Here is a 21,360-nt window from a genome sequence, read left to right as displayed (position 1 = left end):
TTACTTATTTATATATTGTTTAGGAGTATTTTATTCTCTACATTAACACAGATGCTGTGAAGTAACGTAGAGAATTGTCTTCTGATATACTGTATATCAAGTATCGCAGAATCACAGTATAGTGATATCAATGTTATTGTGGATAAAGTATCATAATAATATTGTATTCCCTGTGATTCTCAGTCCTAGTGTGCACCTTTACACACGTGTCCACACACTCACGTGTACGGGCTCAGACACAAACCAGCAGAGAGGCCAAAGGTGGGCTGATTAAGCTGTTGTTCTACCCGCTGTGTTGTAACCTTCCAGCCTCAGGTTGTCATCCCTCAGCTTTCGCAGCCACTGGGCTTTTCTCAAACGCTCGTATTAACATTCTGCAGACATTACTCATCCTCCGCAAATGAGCTCTATATCCATCTCGCAGCAGCGCGGCTGAAGAGGCTGCAGATTTATGCTTTCCGTGGGCCCTCATTTTGTTTCTCTGGAGCTGATTTTTAGCTTGAATAATAGTGTCATTTCCTGTGTTTCCTGGTCCGACTCCGTGATCAATCAAAGCGTTATTTTTTTGATAGAAAGAGAAGAGAAAGGAAATGATGTCGTTAGATGTTTATGGAATCAAAGGCAGCTCCTGGAACCTCAGCTCTGTAGAGTGAATGAATGGAGTGAATGGACGAGAGATGGAGTGATTGATGAGCGATTGCTGAATCTCTCACTCTTTTTCTCTCCTTAATGCTGGTTGTTCGTTCTCAGGGTCTCTCACTCCATCTCTTTCTCTCCCTCTCTTTCTTTATCTCTCGCTCTCTTGCTCTTTTTCACTATTTTTTCTCACGTACACACACAGATGAGCGCACACAGTAGTGTTCAGTGAACTGGCCATGAGTGAAATACCCTAGCGAGTGGCTATTGTGCCTTCAGCTTTCTGCTGTGCATAAAAACCGTAAAGTTTTTCTTTTTCTTTTTTTTTTTCCCGTGAATTAAACATAAATGTAGCCGAGATCAGAGCTGTCCATCTACAGCCGTGTATGTGTGTGTATGTGCTAGTGCAGGCTTGTTACAGAGTCACAGTTTAGCTGTAGGTTTTAGTGTGTGGTCAGGCAGTAATCCCACCACTGGCGGTTTTTGCACACTTATTTTTAACGAAATTATTTTTTCCACTAATACTTTACATGCTAAACTAGTATGTAAAAGCATATTCGGTTTTGTGAGTTGGGTATTTTATATGTTTGTAGTAGAAAATTACCTAAAAATTCACAGAAATGAAAAAGTCATGGGATGAGAACTAATACCCCCAAATACCCCCTAATACTCCCTAATATCAAAGTTAAAAGGCCTCACAAAAAGTGGTTTAGTAGTTAGCAGAGCAGGGCAGCCCATACTTTTGGAATACTTATGGAGAACCATGAGCCAAAAAGAGAAAAAGCTTGTATTAGTAAGTAAGATGTATGCACAAATACTTTGCGATAGTTTTTTTCACATGGGTGAGAGAGTTGGGTGGAGTTACACATCCCCTTATCTGGACAGTAAGTGTTTACCGTATTTGTTCAGTTAAACACTATTATTAGAATAATTTACGATGATTAAACATGCACTTATGCTGTTTATGGGCATCCAGGAGAACTCTGGAAGAAACTAAACTTTGTTCTTCAGACTTGTAATAACTAATTTTTTTTTACGAAATACTCAAAAAATATTATATGTAAAAGCAAATCAGAGTTACATACAGGTACAGATAGATTAAGTCTTACACACAAAGTTTTGTTCTACCAAGCTTAGTATTTTATTTTGCTTTATTTCTGGAAAAGAACCTTCTTCCCTCATTTTAAGTCATTAAAACTCAAGTACAAAAATCACCAATCATTTTTTTCTGATTCCTTCAGTCCAAATATAACATATAAAATCTGGGTTTTTACTTGACTCAAGTCTTATTTCAATGATTTTGAGATTTTGTGATAAAACACAGTGGATCAACACCAGCAGATGACATGTCTCTCCAAACCATCACTGATTGGTAGAAACTTCACACTAGACCTCAAGCAGCTTAGACTGAGTGTCTCTCCACTCTTCCTCCAGACTCTGCTAATGTTTTTCCAAATGAAATGTAAAATTTACTGATGATCAGTGATGGTTTGTAGAGACATGTCATCTGCTGGTGTTGATCCACTGTGTTTAATTATCAAATCTAAAGTCAGTGCAGTTTTGTTTTCCCACAAAATCTTACAGCACTTCATGCTTCCCTCTGCTGAGAGCTTTTATGGAGATGCAGATTTCATTTTCCGGCAGTACTTGGCACACTGCCCACACTGCCAAAAGTACCAGTTGGTCTCACATAATATTAAAATGTTCTCATTTTTGGTTTTTCATTAGCTGTAAGCCATAATTATCAACAATGAATGAAATGAACACTTAAAATAGATCACTCTGTGTGTAATACATATATATAATATATGAGTTTCACATTTTGAACTGAATTACTGGAATAAAGTAACCTTTCTATAATATTCTATTTTTTTTTTTATTAAATGGATTTTTGCAGGTTATAGACCAGCTTTACTTCAGCTCAGTAAAGGAAGCTTTGTTCACACAGGCACATTGATTTAGTTTATAATGACTATAATAATGATGTAACTGAGATGAGTCACTTCTTATCCTCAGGAAATTGAGTAAAATGCCTTAAAAAACAAGCAGCCTACAAATAGGACATCACAGAAAACATTACAGAACAGTTGATAGAGTGCTTGTGTGTCTTTAATCCCCAGACCCATCAGGCTTTTTAAATCCAGTCCCAATACATTTACTCATACACACATATACATATACAGCTCTAGAAAAAAAGATGAGACAATTAAAATGATAAGTTTTTTTTATTTTACCAAATTGAAAACCTCTGGAATATAATCAAGAGGAAGGTGGATGATCACAAGCCATCAAACCAAGCTGGATTGCTTTAATTTTTGCACCAAGAGCGGCATAAAGTTACCCAAAAGCAGTGTGTAAGACTGGTGGAGGAGAACATTCCAAGATGCATAAAAACTGTGATTAAAACCAGGGTTATTTCACTAAATATTGATTTCTGAACTCTTAAAACTTTATGAATATGAACTTATTTTCTTTGCATTATTTGAACTCTAAAAGCTCTGCATCTTTTTATTATTTTAGCCATTCAGCAAATAAATGTCCTAAATGACACTATTTTTATTTGGAATTTGGGAGAAATGTTGTCTGTAATTTACAGAATAAAACAACTATGTTAATTTTACTCAAACATAAACCTATAAATAGCAAAATCAGAGAAACTGATTCAGAAACCGTTGTCTTATTTTTATCCAGAGCTGTAGGTACATTTCTATATAGTCATTTGTATTTGACATAGCTTTTTTATTTTCCCAGCATTTCAATGCTACATGTTTGGGTCTCTGCATAGTGATGCTAAAGGCTGGGATGTTGAGCTCTTAACCAGGTATTTAATTACCCGTGCACACTTCAAGTCCAGAGATTCTCTTGGCTTGAACTCGTCCTGCCCGGGGCTTTCTTCCTGCATTAGCACCTAATCCACCTCCCCAGCCGGGGAATATTAAAGCAGGCCTGCAGAGAGAGAGAGAGGATATGAATAAATGGAAGAAGTTGGATAGAAGATGATGGATGAATAGATCTGTTTTTTTTTTTCAGATGTGGACGAGTGCGCTGCAGGCCTCGCCGTTTGCCCCCGCTTCCGCAAGTGCATCAACACCTTCGGCAGCTACATCTGCAAGTGCCACGACGGCTTCGATCTGCAGTACATCAACGGGAAATACCAGTGCATCGGTAAACACAAGCACTTGACATCGAGGCTTAGGTCACAAATCAGATCAGGGTTTTTTTTTTTGTAAATATGTGCAAAAAAGGGACCTGGAGGCTTATTCATATTCATAAATAATATTTAAGAGCTTCTGTATTTTGAATGAGTGCATCAACAGTGAATTAACACAAGCCTGTGAAAAGCTGAACACACTGACCTGCAGCTGTGATGATACTTGACCAATCCTTTAAAGAGCACAAACATTACATTAGCTTACCTTAATTATGATATTTCTGTGTTTTTGTTTATTAAAAGTCTTAAAAAAATTTTTTTAGGTCAGACGTTTTGGAACATCTCCACTTTTTCCAGTTTAAGGTGTTGGAATGTTACGAAGTCCTGTGTACTTCATGTAAAATTAAATTCAAGAGTGTTCCACAGAGCAAAACATGCTCTTGTGAGTTTTTAAACCTGGCACACTTTTTGCATCTTCATTTGCCTGTCGACTTTGGTCTCATAAGTCGTCTCCACAAGAAGTATACTGAGGCCTTAAATGGTATTATCTTCCCTCATTACTCCCAGTTATGCTGCTGGTTGGCACAGGCATCTGTTGGCTGATGTATTAAAGCTGGGGATTCAGAGCTTTCCTCCTAGCACACTGTCTATCTAGTGATGTTGCATTATCGATAGTTATAATAGAGTTGGTGGCTGACTTCATGTATCAGTGTTAAATCTACCAGTGTTGGGAGCATTGCAAGAAACAACAATTAAATGAAGTCCTGTTGAGATGGTAGGCAAATTGGATCAGCTAAATTAGGGAGAAAATGTGGTAAAAATTAGAACATAAATGGTACAAAGGTAAGCAGGGCCTTTGAGGTCCTTTTTACGGAGCTCGTCTGAAGCAATTGAAGCAATACAAGCTTTGAAACTTGATGTAATACATCTACATTTTCCAGATCATATTCACGGCAATGTTTATGCACTTCCTACTGCAATATTTACACAACATTGCACATTTTATTAACCCTTTGGCCCTACCCCTCAATTGCATACCCCTCAATTTTGTTCTTCAAACAGAGATTTTTCAGACGCACACTTCAAACTAAGGGGTATGAGATTCATTGGTAAGAAACCCACAAATATAAGTATTTTCCTAACATATATAACATATATAACATGTATATAGCTAACTAGCTAACTTTCTCATTCCACCTTAAATGGTGCAACAGACGGCAGGTGCTGCAAGGCGGAACGGAAACATAAAATAAAATAAAGCTAATCAAAGCTAATTTTAGCTCCCTCTTCACAGAGAAATTAGGAAATGGACAATAATAATTATAATTTCTGCACCATCCCCCCCCCACCCCCCCACCCCCCCCCCCCTTTTTTGAAGACATACAATAAAATACGCCCTACAGTTAACTAGTTAACCAGCAGCAGTTAGGTTACTGAACTTAAGTGCTCCTGATCACGTATCAGGTGCTTGAAGGGTGTCCCAATTCTCCTCTGTTCCAAGGGGAAGGGTTACACTCGAAAACAAGGGGTAGGGGTAAGTGGTAGGGCCAAGGGGTGAAATGGGATTGGGCCAAAGTCTGAAGTGGGCAAACCCTCACTTCAGAGTACTATAAGCACAAATTCACATAATCATATAAAAATCAGTATTGTATATATGATTTGTGAGCATCAGTAAGCTGCTATCAATGTATTGGAGAATCCCGCTATGTGCAGAAGAAGTGGGATGAGGTGCTAGGATGGCAGAATTAGAAAAGCAGGCTTGTCTAGGCTAAGCAGCATTACCAGTGATTACTGTCCTAAAATCTTTGACTGGTGTTTTGAAAAGAAGTCTACTGTGCTCTATTGGCCACACCCCCACAGTTCTGGCTTCACTCAACAGCTCAGGACTATACAATACGACCCAAACAGCCTAAATTGTCCAAGACCTTGTAATGAAATGTCAGGTCTCAGAAGGTTGTCTTGTATTTCTGGGTTCTCAGTGTTCTTTTGGCTGAAATATTAAATCCCCCAAAGCTCTTTTTCTGTTACAATCAAGTAAAATCGATGTGTTTAACCTCGAGTAAAGAACTGGTCAGTAAAAAGGCTACCTATTGTTCTGGGCTTAGCCTTCATCTCTCTCATTAGTGCAGAGTCCTTCAGCTCTACAGCATTCTTCTGCTGGACCTGAGAGAACATTGATTATAGCAGAGATGTAAATGGCTGTTAGTGCTAAATGTTTGGGGCTTGTAGCCCTGAGGACATGTTGAATTGATGTGTTCTGTGGTAGAAGCCGTAACTAATTGCCCGTATTGTCTGAAGTTTTAGTACTAAGTGTTTTGTGGATGAAACCCCAAAGAGATTGTAACTGATGTCTGCTTTTATAAAAACAGTAACAGTGTAAAGTAATTGGTGTAAATTGGCTGTACAGGGTTGTAAATACTCTGTCAGGAGTCAAACCTCTGCTGTATTCTTCTGTTTCAGATGTAGACGAGTGCTCTACTGGTCAGCACCCATGTGGCCCGTACTCTTCCTGCTACAACACTCCAGGATCCTTTAAGTGCAAATGCAAGGATGGCTTCCGTGGTGGTTTTGGAAATGACTGCAAACGTGAGTACACACTGAGCACCATCAACCAGGGACACAATACAATATTAATAACAATAAGTGGAGATTGCGTATAATTATTGATGGTATTAGCAATTTGAGCAAGTCTCTGAATCTCTGTTAGCTGTGTGTTTCTTTCTGTGGGTAGTAGAGTGTTTGAATAGTTTGACCGGTGATAGACTTTTTTTTTTATCAATTAAAATCTAAAAAAAAAAAAACTTAGATTATAGGTAATTTAACCCCTGATTAATCCCACATGTGTGAATTTGAAAGATACTGTGATATACTTAGGCAATAATACACTCGAGGTTGATGCTATAATGTGACTGCTGACACTTTGCCTGCGACCTTGTGCATATGGCCGCAGCACAGCAGTGCCAATATTACACATTATAGCACGAACCTCCAGTGTATTATTGTGATTATACCACAGTTCCATTGTTGCTGTTTATTAAAAGATTTTGAGTTAAAGAGGAGGAGAAAAAAATACGATCTGTTTGGTTATAAACACTCTGCAAGTAAAAATTGAAAAATTTTTGCATTATTGTTTGTAGCTGCGCTGTTTGGCTTGTAAGTGCTGCATCTAGGTAGCTAGGTTACCTGTATGTGGCGGAGTAATTAAAATACATGCAGAGCTTCGGTTGCAGTGCATTACCGGCTGATAATGGCACTCATACAACAGCCACTCTCAGCCAACGGCACTCTCAGCCAATCACTGCTATTACCGCTGGTTGCTATCAGGCCTTACTCCAACTTACTCGATAATTCTTCACCTTGCCATGAGCACATAGGGCATAGTTTAAGCTCACTCACAAGATAACACCTCACAACTTGGACAGATACGGGCATTCTTAAGCCATCCTTTAAGGTAACATTTCATGGTCAGTTTACATATTGCTGTACTGTTACTTTTGTCATGTATGTTTTTTTTAAACCCTCCTCTTGTGAAGTTGAATTTTAAAATAATAATAAAATAAATACAGTGTTTTAGATGCACACAAAACAAACACAAAAAACAGCAACAGATTTCTACAGCTTCACATAAGAACAGAGAACTTGAGTTAAGTGAAAAATGCAGAATATATTGGAAAAAATATAACATGTATGAAATGACCCTGGAGCCACAGCGTTCACAGACACTACAAAGCTCAGCACAGGACTGGCTGTGATAATACTCCTCAGAGAAAGTGGCCCTCAGAATGCGGCCGAGCAGCAGCCTGGCGCTTTCATGTTGCCCTTGCTAAGATTTGTCCTGCATCAAAGTCAATTGGCCGGGCTGTAAAGCCAACACTAAAGAGAGATGTTCCACTGGAATCACTTCACACGGCTTTCCAGCACATGTCGCTTCACCACAACTTCACACGCTGTTTCAGGCACATTTCTGCAGTTTATTGATTGTCTTCAGAAGAGCTGAAAGCCTGCCTCCTGTCCGTCATCACCGCTGCCAAAGGTCTTTTGTCTGTTCCACTCTCCGGCAGCAGCGTCCTCGGGTTCACGGCTCTTGCGTTTCAGTCTCCGCAGACAAAAGAACGGCATACCTTTCCCTCACAACTTCAAATGGCAGCTCTACATGCTAGACTCTCACACACATGCTCACACGCTCACACACACACACACCTTCCCCCAGGGTATGGTGTCTGTTCTCACCAGCTTACACTTCACTGACAAGACCCGGAGATTTTAAAAGCTCTTGCTTGTTCACTGAGGCAGAAAAACATTAAAATCAATGTATGACTTAATCCCCTAGAAAGTAAGACAGCATCTACTGGCACAAGACCGTGTTAACATTCTTTTCCTACTGATGATCAGCAGCATCTCCACAAATGCAGACGGTGGAGAGTCATGTCCTTGAAAGCATTATTTTTAAAACAGTACCAGAAATACAGACACATAGTTCCGAGAAAAAGTAAGGGAATCGTTTTGATTACTAAAAAATATGGTCGGATCGAATTTTAGATGAACTAGCTAAACTAACAGAACATAAAAACTTTAATGTCTTTTATAGCGCACATTCAGTCAACACACAAAGTGCATGCTAGAAAAAGTGAGTGAATCGTTTTGATTACTAAAAATATGGTCTGATTGAATTATAGATAAACATAATCTAACTAAACTAACAAAACATAAAAAACGTTAATGTCTTTTATAGCGCACATTCAGTCAACATACAAAGTGCAGGCTAGAAAAAGTAAGTGAACCATTAAATTTAGTAACCTAACAGTCCCTCCACATTTTCTTAAAAAAAAAAAAAAAATGACAGTACAAATAGGATTTGAAAAACAATGAGGAGGAATTGTGGGCCATCGTCAATATTTCTTTAAATATTTCTTGCAAGCACAACCATCTTGAGGCCAAGCCATTCAATCTTGATAGGGTTAAAAATATTATTCTGACATGGACATTCCATATAGAAGCCTTTTTCTTGTTTTTATCATTCATTAGCTGATGTTTGCTTTTGGCCATATTCTTGTTTGTTGCATCATCCAACGTTTCCACAGCTTAAGGTCATGAACTGCTGCACTTAAATTGTTCTTTAAGGCCCTGAGGCATCAATGCAGCAAAAACAAAACAAAACATGATGCTCCCTCCACCATGCTTTACAGCTAGGATAAAGTTTTGGTCCTGGGCTGAAGTGTTTTTTAAAGTGCAAAAAAAAAAACACTTTCCCGCTCTGTTCATGGAATATTTTTTTCTGAAGCATCATGAAACATCCTGATGTTTTGGGCTGAGCTTAATACAGGTCAAAAGGGATTTTGCTCTTATCTTAAGGTTTGCCTCAACACATTTTGAATTGTTGTGCTTTAGGAGTAATCTTTTTAATCTGTCTAAGTGTGGACTTTAGAAATGTTTTCACAGCCTTTTCCAGCGTTTTTGTGACTCTGTAACACAGCATCTGGTGTTTTACGAAAGTTGTTTTGCATTAAAAACACAGCTCACATACCAAAGTTCCTTAAGAAGAACAATTTATCAGTTAACAAGCTTTGTTTTTTTTATATTTAATAGACAAAGCTCCTCTGAAACCCACTCTTCCAATTTGAACTCCTTAATTGAAAAACTTGTTTGCCAATTAGTTTTTGGAGAACACATTAACACAGAGACATTCACTTAAATGCTTTTCTTCTAATTAGTATAAGATGCTGGTGATCAGCTAATGCTGACTTTGCAGGAACTTTTTTGGACATAGATTTAAGCAAATATCAAATGTGCACACCATTATCCCATGTGTAGAGTTAAAGCAGAAACATTGTGGATGTTTAAAGTTTGCTGCTCTAGCCAAGCAAAAGCTAATGTAATGTATAACCGGTAATTGAAGCTTTTGAACACTAATTAGAACTGAGTAAACTAATCACCTAAATCATTATACACTGAGCTGTTAAGCCATCTTAAGAGTTGCTAATGTAAAACCAGACACTTACTGCCTCTAAAAGCTTTTTCGTTTCTGAATCAGTGTCTCTAATTTTGCTATTTATAGGTATGTGTTTGAGTAAAAAGAACATTGTTGTTTTATTCTATAAACTACAAACAAAATTGATCCCAAATTTCAAATAAAAATAGTAATTTAGAGCATTTATTTGCAGAAAATGAGAAATGACTACAAAAAAAAAGATGCAGAGCTTTCAGACCTCAAATAAAGCAAAGAAAACAAGTTCATATTCATAAAGTTTTAAGAGTTCAGAAATCAATATTTGGTGAAATAACCCTGTTTTTTAATCACAGTAGCATGTTCTCCTCCACCAGTCTTACACACTGCTTTTGGATAACTTTATGCCTTTACTCCTGGTGCGAAAATTCAAGCAGTTCAGTTTGGTTTGATGGCTTGTGATCTTCCTGTGAACTTCCTCTTAAATATATATATATATACTCTCAGCTATGCTCAGCTATGTCTTGGGAATGCCCCCACCTGTATAAGTTCAGAGGTATTATCATGTGATGTTAAAAAAACTGGCCAGCGTTCCAGTGGCAAGGTGATGGGGTTAGGTGGATGGGACATTCAATTTCCAAAGTTGCATCAATATTTAACATTCCTCGATCCACAGTGTTATGTGTATTTAGAAGGCATTATCACCCACAGTGGACAGTGCAGTGGCTGGTAATGATCTGGCTAGAACTGTCCATGTGAACAGACTAGTGGCACTCTCTAGCAAAAATCACATCCACATTCAATGCAGGAGACCAACCACACACACACACACCTCAGACAAGTCAGTGCAGCGTTCTTTAGCTTCCATGGGACATGGCAAAAATCATGGGACACAATCCTAACACTCCTCCCATGACATTTGGCATGTCAATGTGAATAGTATTGAAATGACTTTGTGTGTAGCTACATCTCAAGCCCTTATATCACCACCACTGTAAAGTAAATGAAGTTACTTTAGAATAAACCCAGATTTTCACATCAAAGCTCTCTCAATGACTTCATTTACATCTGAATGATTAAATTATGCAGACATTCTGAAATATTGCTGGAATTCCCGCTGTAAGCCTTGTATCTCCGTGCTGTGGGAAATGGGCTGTTGAAGCTTAAGCAACTGACCCTCCATAAGCCTTTATTCCATTTCTGCTGTTATTGCAGGCCGTCCGCCAGGCTCGGCTTTCCCCGGCCGGGTAATTCTCTCCTTTACCTCAGAAACTGCTCTGAGATCAGTGCAGACCCTAACAATTCTATATATAGGTGTATGACCCCAGGTGCTTCTTAGAGCTGATAGAAGATTGAATTACGTCCCGTGTGGAATTACACATCAAAGCTCTACTGTAGACTCAGACAAGACTCTTAGTGTAAAGCTGCAGTTTCACCAAAAAATATCAGAACAGAGTTACACTCCGTCTCTATTTGATCAGTCAGGCTTATATTGTCATACTGTCATGATTATCATATGTATTATCATATGCAGCACAAATAATAGTTTTGTTATTAAAACAAGCGAGTATAAAGGTCTTTAAAATGGTATATTATATTTACATTAAATAATATTTCTTCAGTTATGTGACACGCAAACACCTTAATGAAACCAAAAGTGTTTTTTTTATTTTTATTTTTTTATATGGATGCCATGGTGCTGAAATGAGATCATTATATGTTTGGTGATATATCAAATCTTTCAGTATTTCACGAATATACTACTGCAACAAAATAAATCTTAAATAAAAGTATTATTTAGTGTATACATACCTATATACATACAGCTCTGGAAAAAAAATGAGAGACCACTTAAAAATGATGAGTTTCTTTGATTTTACCAAATTGAAAACCAAGCTGAGCTGCTTGAATATTTGCAGCAGGGATGGCATAAAGTTATCCAAAAGCAGTGTGTAAGACTGGTGGAGGAGAACATGCCAAGAAAACTGTGATTAAAAACCAGGATTATTCCATTTCTGAACTTTATTATTGATTTCTGAACTCTTAAAACTTTATGAATATGAACTTGTTTTCTTTGCATTATTTGAGATCTGAAAGCTCTGCATCTTTTTTGTTGTTTCAGACATTTCTCATTTTCTGCAAATAAAATAAATGCTCTAAATGACAATATTTATTTGGAAATTAGGAGAAATGTTGTAGTTTATAGAATAAAACAACAATGCTCATTTTACTCAAACGTTTACCTATAAATCGCAAAATCAGAGAAACTGATTTAGAAACTAGAGTGGTTTCTTTTATTTTTTTTTTTGAGTTGTATATTCAGTTTAGTAGAAACCAGAAATCTATAAACTTATCATAACTCTAATTTTGTGTAAAGTAATAATAATAATGTAACAAAATAAATAATGTAATGGAACAGAAAAAAATACCACAAATCTAAACCCAGAATATTGAATGAATTTGTAAAACTCACATCAATAATTATATTGAGAATACTTTTAAAGCATCACAGTAAATAGCAAAGCAAATACAAAATACCCCCATTTTTATTAAGGATGTAAAGGTGAAAATATGTTGAAAATATATTTTGTGTCTTATACGATGTATGTTTAATGAATTCACTTTTTCATCCATTCAGCCATCCCCAAAGTGATTATAGAACCCCCCAGACCTGGAAAGACCACGCCCAGCCACAACAACAGGATTCCAGACACTGACCAGAGGAGAACCACCACTACTGTCCGACCACCAGTCACTGCCAAGAGGATTTCCCCAACTACACCATCTACCACCACAACTACCACCACCACCACCACTAAACCACCTCCTCCTCCAAAAACAACTCCTAAGAAACCCATCATCCCAACCCGCAAGCCCCCTGTGCCCACTCGCAGACCTCCAGTCATCACCCCAAAGCCATACGTCCCACCTCGCCGCCCTCCCACCACCAAAGCTCCAGTTCCCACACCAAGGGTCCCTCTGATCCCAACCCGCAGGCCTCCTGCCCCACCAGTGACCCCACTGGACAACAACATTGGAAAGGACAACGGGAAGAATCGAGGAGACGTCCACAGTAAGTACAGAACAAACCAACTCATTCTGTTTATTTAGTCAGCCATATTGGAATTTGTGCATTTTTCGCATCGTTTTTAATACACTATTAATCAGATTCTTTAAATTTTGACTCGTGATCCCTGGAATGGCAGAAAGTTGTGGTTATTAGGAGTGAAGTAGAGTAGAATAAAGAAACAGCTTTAACAATCATGGCTTTTCAAACAGATTTTTGTCACATTTAGAACTATCTTGCTAATGGTATTATGACAAAAATGAGAGAAAAATGTATAATATAAAATAAATATATCATATATTATACTTATTATTAAAGCAGTAAGCCATGAAATAATGTGAACAACATGGAATCAATTATATATTCAGGTTTATTAAGATGTTGGTACATCAGGATGAGATAAATATGTATTTTAAAGGTCTGGAGGGTAGCAGGTGCCTGGAATAGAAGTTTAATCAACAAGTTTCAGACACAAAGCAGGAAACCCCGATGGCCAATCTTCCATTAAAGCCTATTAAACACGCGCAAAGCAAAATAAGAGCCATTATACATAAAGTTGCAGTAATTCCTGCTCTTAAGTGGTTTATTGCTTTTTTTTTTATACAATACTGTGTGCATCACAAGTTTAAGAAATTATGCATAGTATTAATAAAAAAAAGATGTCCTATAAATATTTTATTTCACAGTAATATAGTTTAATTAGCTCATATTGTTGTTTCCAAGCAACTGTGGGCTATTAAAGCAGTTAAATTTGTCTTTTAATAATGAAAACACCCTAATGTAGCAGCGTTTATTTGAGAAAACTTCTCCTTATTAGTAGTTTTTCTTACCAAATTACCCTCGCTCCAGTAATGCTAATTTGCTAATTTTCATTAGCTTCTTTGTGCGTTTTCAGTTTTAGCCTTCAAGCTCCGAAATAATGTTCTGCGTAGGTGTTAATGTTTGAGATAATGCTTCCTGCATTTAAGTAGCACTATAGCATTATATTGCCAAACAAAAAGTCATTTGAGATTCAGCCTGAGTTTAATACTGCTTGTGGGAAATATAAAAAAATAATGAGCAACATTTGAAGCCGGTAACACCTTTAGATCTTTAGAGTATTCTTCATTCTTCACTTTTATATTGTAGTTTTACAGCAAAATACTGAAATAATTACTCAAGTAAGGATGTAGATGGAGGCACAGTTCGCATGTTTTAGCCTGTTAGTTATGTTTATCTCATTAAAGTGATCACCTAGTTTTCACAATTGTTAGCTCATAAGAAACGTTAAGCTGGTCTACAACAAGTAAGATTTAATTTACATGGTATTGTGGGAATTATAATGAAATTCCCAGTATCACTATGGCAGCTATATATGGAGATAATGGCTCACATATGTTCAGTTTTCTTTCATTTCCCTTACTCTTTATCTTTCACTGTTATGTTTACACAGTGGAGAAGATTAAAAATGAACAAAAGTTTGTATTTCTGACTTTCTGACCTTTTCCATTATATTTTAAAGCAATATTACACTTAAATAGCAGCACAACAGAGTCGTTCTTTTATGATACACACTTATTGAGTAGAATTGTACCTTTGTCTGACTGAGTCCAGCCCAGCTGCATAAGACTTTTCACCAAAACTGTGGAACACTCCATAATCTTGTCATATTCGTGTATAATTACTCTACCTCACAAGTTGACTTTTTTTCCCCCCCCCCCACTTTTTCACTTCAGATGATTGGTCTCAACTTGTCCAGAAATGCATGTGTAAAGTGTGTCCTTGACTAGAATTTAAAACGTGCTTATTTTATTTGTAGGAGGGCAAGAATTTAAAAAGAACTCTGGTGTAAAATTGACTTTTAGTTCAGCAAAACATGATAAAGAATACTAACCTTTGTTGAATGGCCCACCTCCGCTCTCCCACTGCTTTCCGAGATCCAGTAATGTTGTGCTTTTTGCCCAGCACTCTTTACAACGGCTGCATTGGGACATATTTTGCCCCTGAAGATAGATCACTTTTTTCACTGTTATCCAGGGTCAAAGTAGCTCCAGGATAAGGGTCATGCGATAGCATTGTTTAAAAGTTTCTAGAGGTGTTAATATGTGGAAACAGCTTAATTAACACACTACAGGCTGCATCACCTACCTGATTGGGAACTATACTGCCCTGGAAGGAACAAACTGTAACTCATAAAACCTTTTATTCAAAACCAACAAACTATTAAACATATCTTAGTAGACTGCCCTGCACTTTTAACCACTAGAAATAACTTTTATAGGGTTACAAATATGAAAGAACTGTTTGAAAGGATTACACCAGCTAAAATACTTAATTTTCTGGAAGTCCTTCATATGAAGAAACTGATTTAAGTCTGTGATGCTCATGTCATGAACATTGTCGATGCCATAAAACAGCCGATATTTTGCTGATATGGCACAAAACCTAAACAAACAAACAAATTTAAAACCCACCATGTTGTCCAAGCTGCTGTATGAACAGAGCTGAATCATTTCTACTGTATTTAATCTACAGTTAAAACAGACTATTCAATAACAACATCAGTGTAGCTGTGCCTCTGTGCACCCCACAGTACACGCTGGACTCTGTAATCAGTTTTATCAAGCAGCACCATGCACATGCCCATCAGTTTGTCTTCTGTTTTTCTCAGACCAAAAGAAAAACGAGAGAGGGGTTCAGCGGTAGGTGAAGCAGCAGTTTTTGTTTAGGAAAAAGAAAATTGCATCTGAAAACCCTTCCTTCCAGATGGCAGCACATAATGAGAACAGAAACAACAGCTACAGCGATTACATTACTGGCCGGCGGTGCCAAAGGACATCAATCAATTACCATGTGCTGGAAACAGAGCCTTGTGCGGCGGTTGTAGAGATCTCGTAGCTGTGATGTCGGGAAAAGAGAGAAAAAAAGCTCATTATAAGAAAGTCTAAATTTGATTAGAAACAATAATTAACGTAACGTGAGGCAGTGAAGGCAGCACCGCTGAAGGCGGTGCTTCGTAACACCTGTAGTGGACTGTAATGACTGTGCGCTGAGTTTGTTTATTTCATGGCTTGTTTCTTCACGCTGGAAGGGGTCTGCTGTCTGCTGAATACTGTTTCCAGCGAGACGATAGGACGGTAATTGAAATCAATGGAGTAATCACACACTGAGGCCCGTTCGGCATGGCTTATCTCCTCGCTGTTCTCCTGCCCTGTAATTGGCACGTACACATGCAGCAGTGAAATGTCACCAGCCCTCAGGTGCTCGTCCCTCTTCAGGGAGAGAGGAGATTGAGAGGGCAGCTTGTCCCTCCTCCAGCATTTGTTTATCTCCTCCGAGCACTGCTCCGTTTGACTTTCCAAATGTTTGAGATGAAGGAAAAGCAATGAATAGGAACAAGGCTTAAGAGAGATTGAGAGCTGCGATCAAAAAGCAATCTAAAATTGAAAAAAAAAACAGCCAATGGCACCTGATTGAAAACCTGTATCAACCAGCTGAGAGCCTAATCTGAATCCCCTCTGAGAGTCTCAAATGTCACGACCCTCCAAGACATTTTTAGATATTCAGATGTTCTGAGATTTCATGTTTGATAAGGATGAAAACAGGAAAAGCAATATATACATACAATCTAATAATCAATTAGAGTAATGTTTTTGTATTTACATATGAAACACATTAAAGCCACAAAACATATTTCATTCCAAAAGCAGAAAGCATCTCAGAATGACCAGAGAGAATTTCAAAATAATGAATCAATATCTTAAAATAATAAATAAGGATGTTAGATCTTAGAAAACACAAGGATGTTAGAATTATGAAATGATTCTAAAAATAATGAGAAAGGATGTTTGCACAATATATATTTTTTTAAATAATAAACCAAAAAATATTCCGAAATATTGAGAATTAAAAATGCTTTAACAACTAAAAAAATCATCATTTGTATGTAACCAGTCACAAAGTGTTTTGTTGAGAAATTAACAATTGTGACTGACTGTGATTTATTTACAGTGATATCTTTTAGCTTAGCTATCAACAAGCATCATGTCCTGTGACTTTTGCCACTAATGTCCCATGCATAAAGCAGTTTAATAACAACTAATATGCTATTACATCATTATATCTCCATCACCACAACTGGGAACAACAATTAAAACGGAGTGTTGTAGAAAAACTAATGACTTTGTGCACATTTGACAATTTATTATGAGTGGATTTATATTTAATATTGCATGGAAATAATGAGGTTATATATCTAATAGTTATTAATTGTAATATGCTAATTTTGCCCAGAATGTATTCAATCCATCTGCTCTGACACTGCTTCACTCAGTACATAAGGCCAGTAATATATGAATAATCTGTAATTTAACGGTGCTTACAGGGCTTTGGTTGGTTCTGAGCTCACTCTTTCTGGACGTGTTATTAGACTGGCTTCTTTTCCTCACAATTCATTGTTCACAGAGGCAGAGGTGACATTTCACTTCATCATTCAGCCTTTGCCCAGTTGTCCTGCCGTTACTTCAGACTTGGAAGCCTCTCAAACATATTTCTCCCGCAGTGCGATAAGCTGAGAACACTGGCCAGGGCACTGCTGCTCCTCACCAAACCCGCTTACAGCTTTCTGCTCTGCCTGTGCTTTTAGAAATACCGTCCAATTAGCAATAAAAGAGGAAATAAAAGCACAGTCAACAGTGTCAACAGAATGACAGTCCTGTCCTCCAGAACGAGCCCTGCCAAACAGGGAGATTCTGGTAGAATGAACTGAATGGAATGAGAGTTTTTTTTTTTTTTTTTTAAGCTGCAGCATCAGGAGATCAAATCCTGGCTCGAATCCTGTTCATGCAGCTTGCCATCAGCTTCCGGAGCCCTGAGAGAGCACAATTGGCCTTGCTCTTTCTGGGTGGTTAGATGGCGCTCTCTCCTCACATAACTCCAAAGGGTGATGTTGATCAGCACCAGGCGTCTGTGAGCTGATGTATAGGAACCGAGTCGCTGCCTTTTTTTTCTGAGCGCGCTGTGATGCTACTCAGCAATGCTGCATCAGCAGCAGTTTAAAAAGAAGCGGTGGCTCTGACTTCACATGTATCAGAGGAGGCATGTGCTAGTCTTCACCCTGCTGGTGTTGGGGCATCACTAGTGATAGGGTAAGTCCTAATGAGTGGGTTGGGTAATTGGCCTTGTAAATAGGGAAGTAAATAGGGAATTGAAAAATTGAAAAAAATGTAAGTGTCTACACAAAACCTGCAGTGGATGGACTTCAGATATCCAGCATTTCCACATAAATAAAGTATTACACTGCAGATACTGCAAGACTGTCAGCTGTAAGTACAGTACAGTAAACAAGTTGTGAGAATCTGTAAAAATATGAAGAGTGAAGTCATTTATCTGGACACACAGTGTTAAATTGCCAAAATAAATTTTACAATACAAATATATTGTAAAAAATAAACACTATTATAATAGATATATGCTCATGGCCAGTTTTTACTGGTAACTGGTTTTCAAATTGTTTAAGCTGCTCTTTGATAGATAAGGTGGTTGAAAAATAAAGCCTATGCTGCTAACCTACATATGGTTATCCAGAACTCAAGCAGCATGGTATCTGTTCTGGACTTGCTGGTCATGTGGGTCGACCAGCGTGCTCATGTTGTTCATGCTGTTTGACATGCTTACTCACACTGTTTGATCAGCTTGGTCATAATGATGGTCTTGGTCTGGATGATCAGAGCTATTTTTAAAGCTCTACTCAAGAGGGGCCAGAATTGTGTTGTTCCAATGCAAAAAGCCTTGTATCTCCAAAATGCAACATAATTAGGAAAAGGAAAAACAGATCTTAACTTCAGCTAGACATCAGCATAGAAATACTTTATTCCACGCAATTTTTGGAATATTTCTATTGGTACATTTATCATGATGCCATGTGCAGATCAACTGACATTTACTTTATGTCCTGAAGTGAACATTTGTGAAAATGGAGCACTGATTTAGTTTCCATCCAAAATCTGGTTTATCTAATAAGCCTTTCAATAAGCAAATCAGGGGAGCTACTGAAGGAACTAAATGAATCCAAACAGCATCCGTCAGAGTTCACAGAGAAGTCGTCAATCACTTATAGTAACTGAATTCCTCTATAATACAAGTTTATAACCACTGCCTCTAAACATCAAATCATTAACCTTTTTTTTAATTTTTTTATTCTTTACAGTACCAAAAAATCACGGCCAGAACAACATCCCTGACATTGATTTTGATATTGAACTGGGAAACACAGAGGAAGAGGTGCGAGATGACCCAGGTAAGTGAGCTCATGTCTCTGCAGTCCAGTTTGGTCCATTTTCTTTCCCCTGCTGTCAATACTGTCAACATCTCAACTGGGCTGTAGATCAATACAGCATCAGTGCAGGCAACACTGTTAAGGTTGAGCGGTCATTCTGTGTTTCTGTATGCACAGAAATGAAGGACTTTACTTTAGACTACAGAAACAGTTCAGTATGAATAAATAAAGAAAAATCTAGCGACTTTAAAGTGGGTAAATCATTGTATTCAGGTTATTAATCCTAATGCAAAAACTATAGTGTATCCCACAGAGTTCTATTCTAAGGCCTATTACGATGATGTAAATTATGACAGTACAGACAGAGATTAAATGGTTTAAGGTTAAAGGGTTAAAGCTGAGAAAGAACTGAGGATGCATTAAATATTTGACAGCCAAAATTAATCAGCCAAAAAAAAAAAAAAAAAAAAAAAAGAACAAAAACACATTTAGGCTTTTTTTTAATGCAATGGTGAAAACAGTGGCATAATTAATTAAAACAATGAAAAAACATGTTTGGTATCCAGTATTCGGTTTTTGGTCAAATGTTTCATTTTGTTTATGCCAAAAATGTACATTTTGGTTAATTTCTAACAAAAGCAGCAATGAAAAGTTACATTTCATTTCAATATTAAGCTGCAACAGCAACTCTTCAATTTTCTTCAAATCACCCTGTTTGTGCAGTTTCCAAGACTAGGCTTAATCTCTGTATATAAAACTAATACTTCTGACGTGTTTGATCTGACCTGGTTTCTGCTCAGGGATTTTCAGTGCAGGCTCCTTTTTTAGTCTAGAACAAGGTGTAATCTGTGTCCGGGCAGTCAGCCCAGGTCGTTATCCACTGTGTCATGTGCAAACAGTTAAAAATGAGGTCAGAAGTACCGAAATTCGCTAATGATTTCATCCCACCGCTGAGCATTAACACTGGATCTGGAGTTTGGCACAGAGGGAGCTTTCGTTGGCTCATAAAGGAATTTGAATATCCATTTCTCTGACAAAGTGATGGATGCTAGCCCGATTCCAGTTTAAAATTCATGTTTAGCTGCGTTATTGGTGAGTTTTTTTTTCTTATAGCTGCATTTTTAAATGATTTTGTCATACTGTGTTCCACAGAGGCTGGATATCTGAGCTGCTCATTTGATCATGGTCTTTGTGACTGGATCCAGGTCAGAGAAGGAGATGTGCACTGGGAGACAGTACCAGACCCTTCAGGTAAACCTTTTACTTAGATGGTTTGGTATTGTGGGATCATTTAACCAAAATATTTCTGCAAAAAATCTAATTTCCACACATTGCCCTTTCACTCAAATGTGGTGACACAACAGATAACATATTTACTCAATAAATATGAGCACTTTACAGGTTTAAAAAAAAATTTAAATCTCTTGCTCAGCTGTTTCTATCGTTTTTAGAGATGGAGGACATGGCAGAAATAATCGTTAAGTAATCGACTAATCAACAAAAATTATCAGCAGATTAGTCGACTACCACAATTATCATTAGTTGCAGCCCTTCTAGCATGCTTTAATAGTTTCAGTTTTGAACTGGGGCTACACATATAAACACCATAAAGTGTACAGGGATAATCAATTTTATTAGTGTATATTTCATATTTGTTTTATCATTTAGAATGAACCAGATTGTTGTTACTGTACCTTTAAGACTAATACGGTCTATTCTGATTGGCTGTTGGTAATTGGGTCTCATTCAAAAATAGTCCTGGCTGAAAGTCACAAAAACAGTGAATATAAAACGGGCTGTGTTGCAGATTAATTTCTATATACACTGACATGCCAAAAACTTTATGTGAAGTGTTACCTCAGGGGGACAGGTTTGGAATGCCCACATCCATATGTAAGTTTGTATAGTGTTATCTTGGCTACAATCACATTAACAGGCTTAAGTGACTGATTTTTTGCTCAATGTGGCTCAGATCAGATTTTTTTTATGGTGCTGTGAATGTGCCAAATCCGATTTTTTTAAAATCTGATTTGAGTCACTTTCATATGTGGTCCTAAATCGGATATTTATCCGATCCATGGGCAAAAAAAAACTGATTTGAGTAAAATTGTTTCTGAAGTTGTACAGTATAGAAGGCATTTACCACCCACAGTGGACAGCATAGTGGGTGGTAATGATTGTGGCCAGTGGTGTCTGGCTTAAATTGTCCATGCAATCAGACAAGCAATTCTATAAAAAAAAAAAATAAAAAGTGGCAAAAAGCTCATCTACATTAAATAAAGGAGGTTCCACATGCCTATCCTGCA

General features: G+C 37.5%; 1 protein-coding gene across 4 annotated transcripts in view; it reads left to right on the top strand.

Annotated features, from left to right (window-relative positions):
• Nucleotides 1–21,360, top strand: part of npnta (nephronectin a) — a 128,272-nt gene that overhangs the window by 102,126 nt on the left and 4,786 nt on the right. For all 4 annotated transcript variants that reach the window (XM_007234302.4, XM_022684514.2, XM_022684515.2 and 1 more), the window contains 5 exons: nt 3,667–3,801; nt 6,248–6,373; nt 12,370–12,804; nt 18,986–19,075; nt 20,207–20,305. In XM_007234302.4, the coding sequence (XP_007234364.3) occupies nt 3,667–3,801; nt 6,248–6,373; nt 12,370–12,804; nt 18,986–19,075; nt 20,207–20,305 (885 nt within the window). The remainder of the gene's footprint in view (nt 1–3,666; nt 3,802–6,247; nt 6,374–12,369; nt 12,805–18,985; nt 19,076–20,206; nt 20,306–21,360) is intronic.

This window comes from Astyanax mexicanus, chromosome 7 (genome assembly GCF_023375975.1).
Source record: "Astyanax mexicanus isolate ESR-SI-001 chromosome 7, AstMex3_surface, whole genome shotgun sequence".
NCBI classification, from domain to species: Eukaryota; Metazoa; Chordata; class Actinopteri; order Characiformes; family Acestrorhamphidae; genus Astyanax; species Astyanax mexicanus.
Note: the sequence above shows the minus strand (reverse complement) of the source record. Positions and strands in the feature narration are given on the sequence as shown.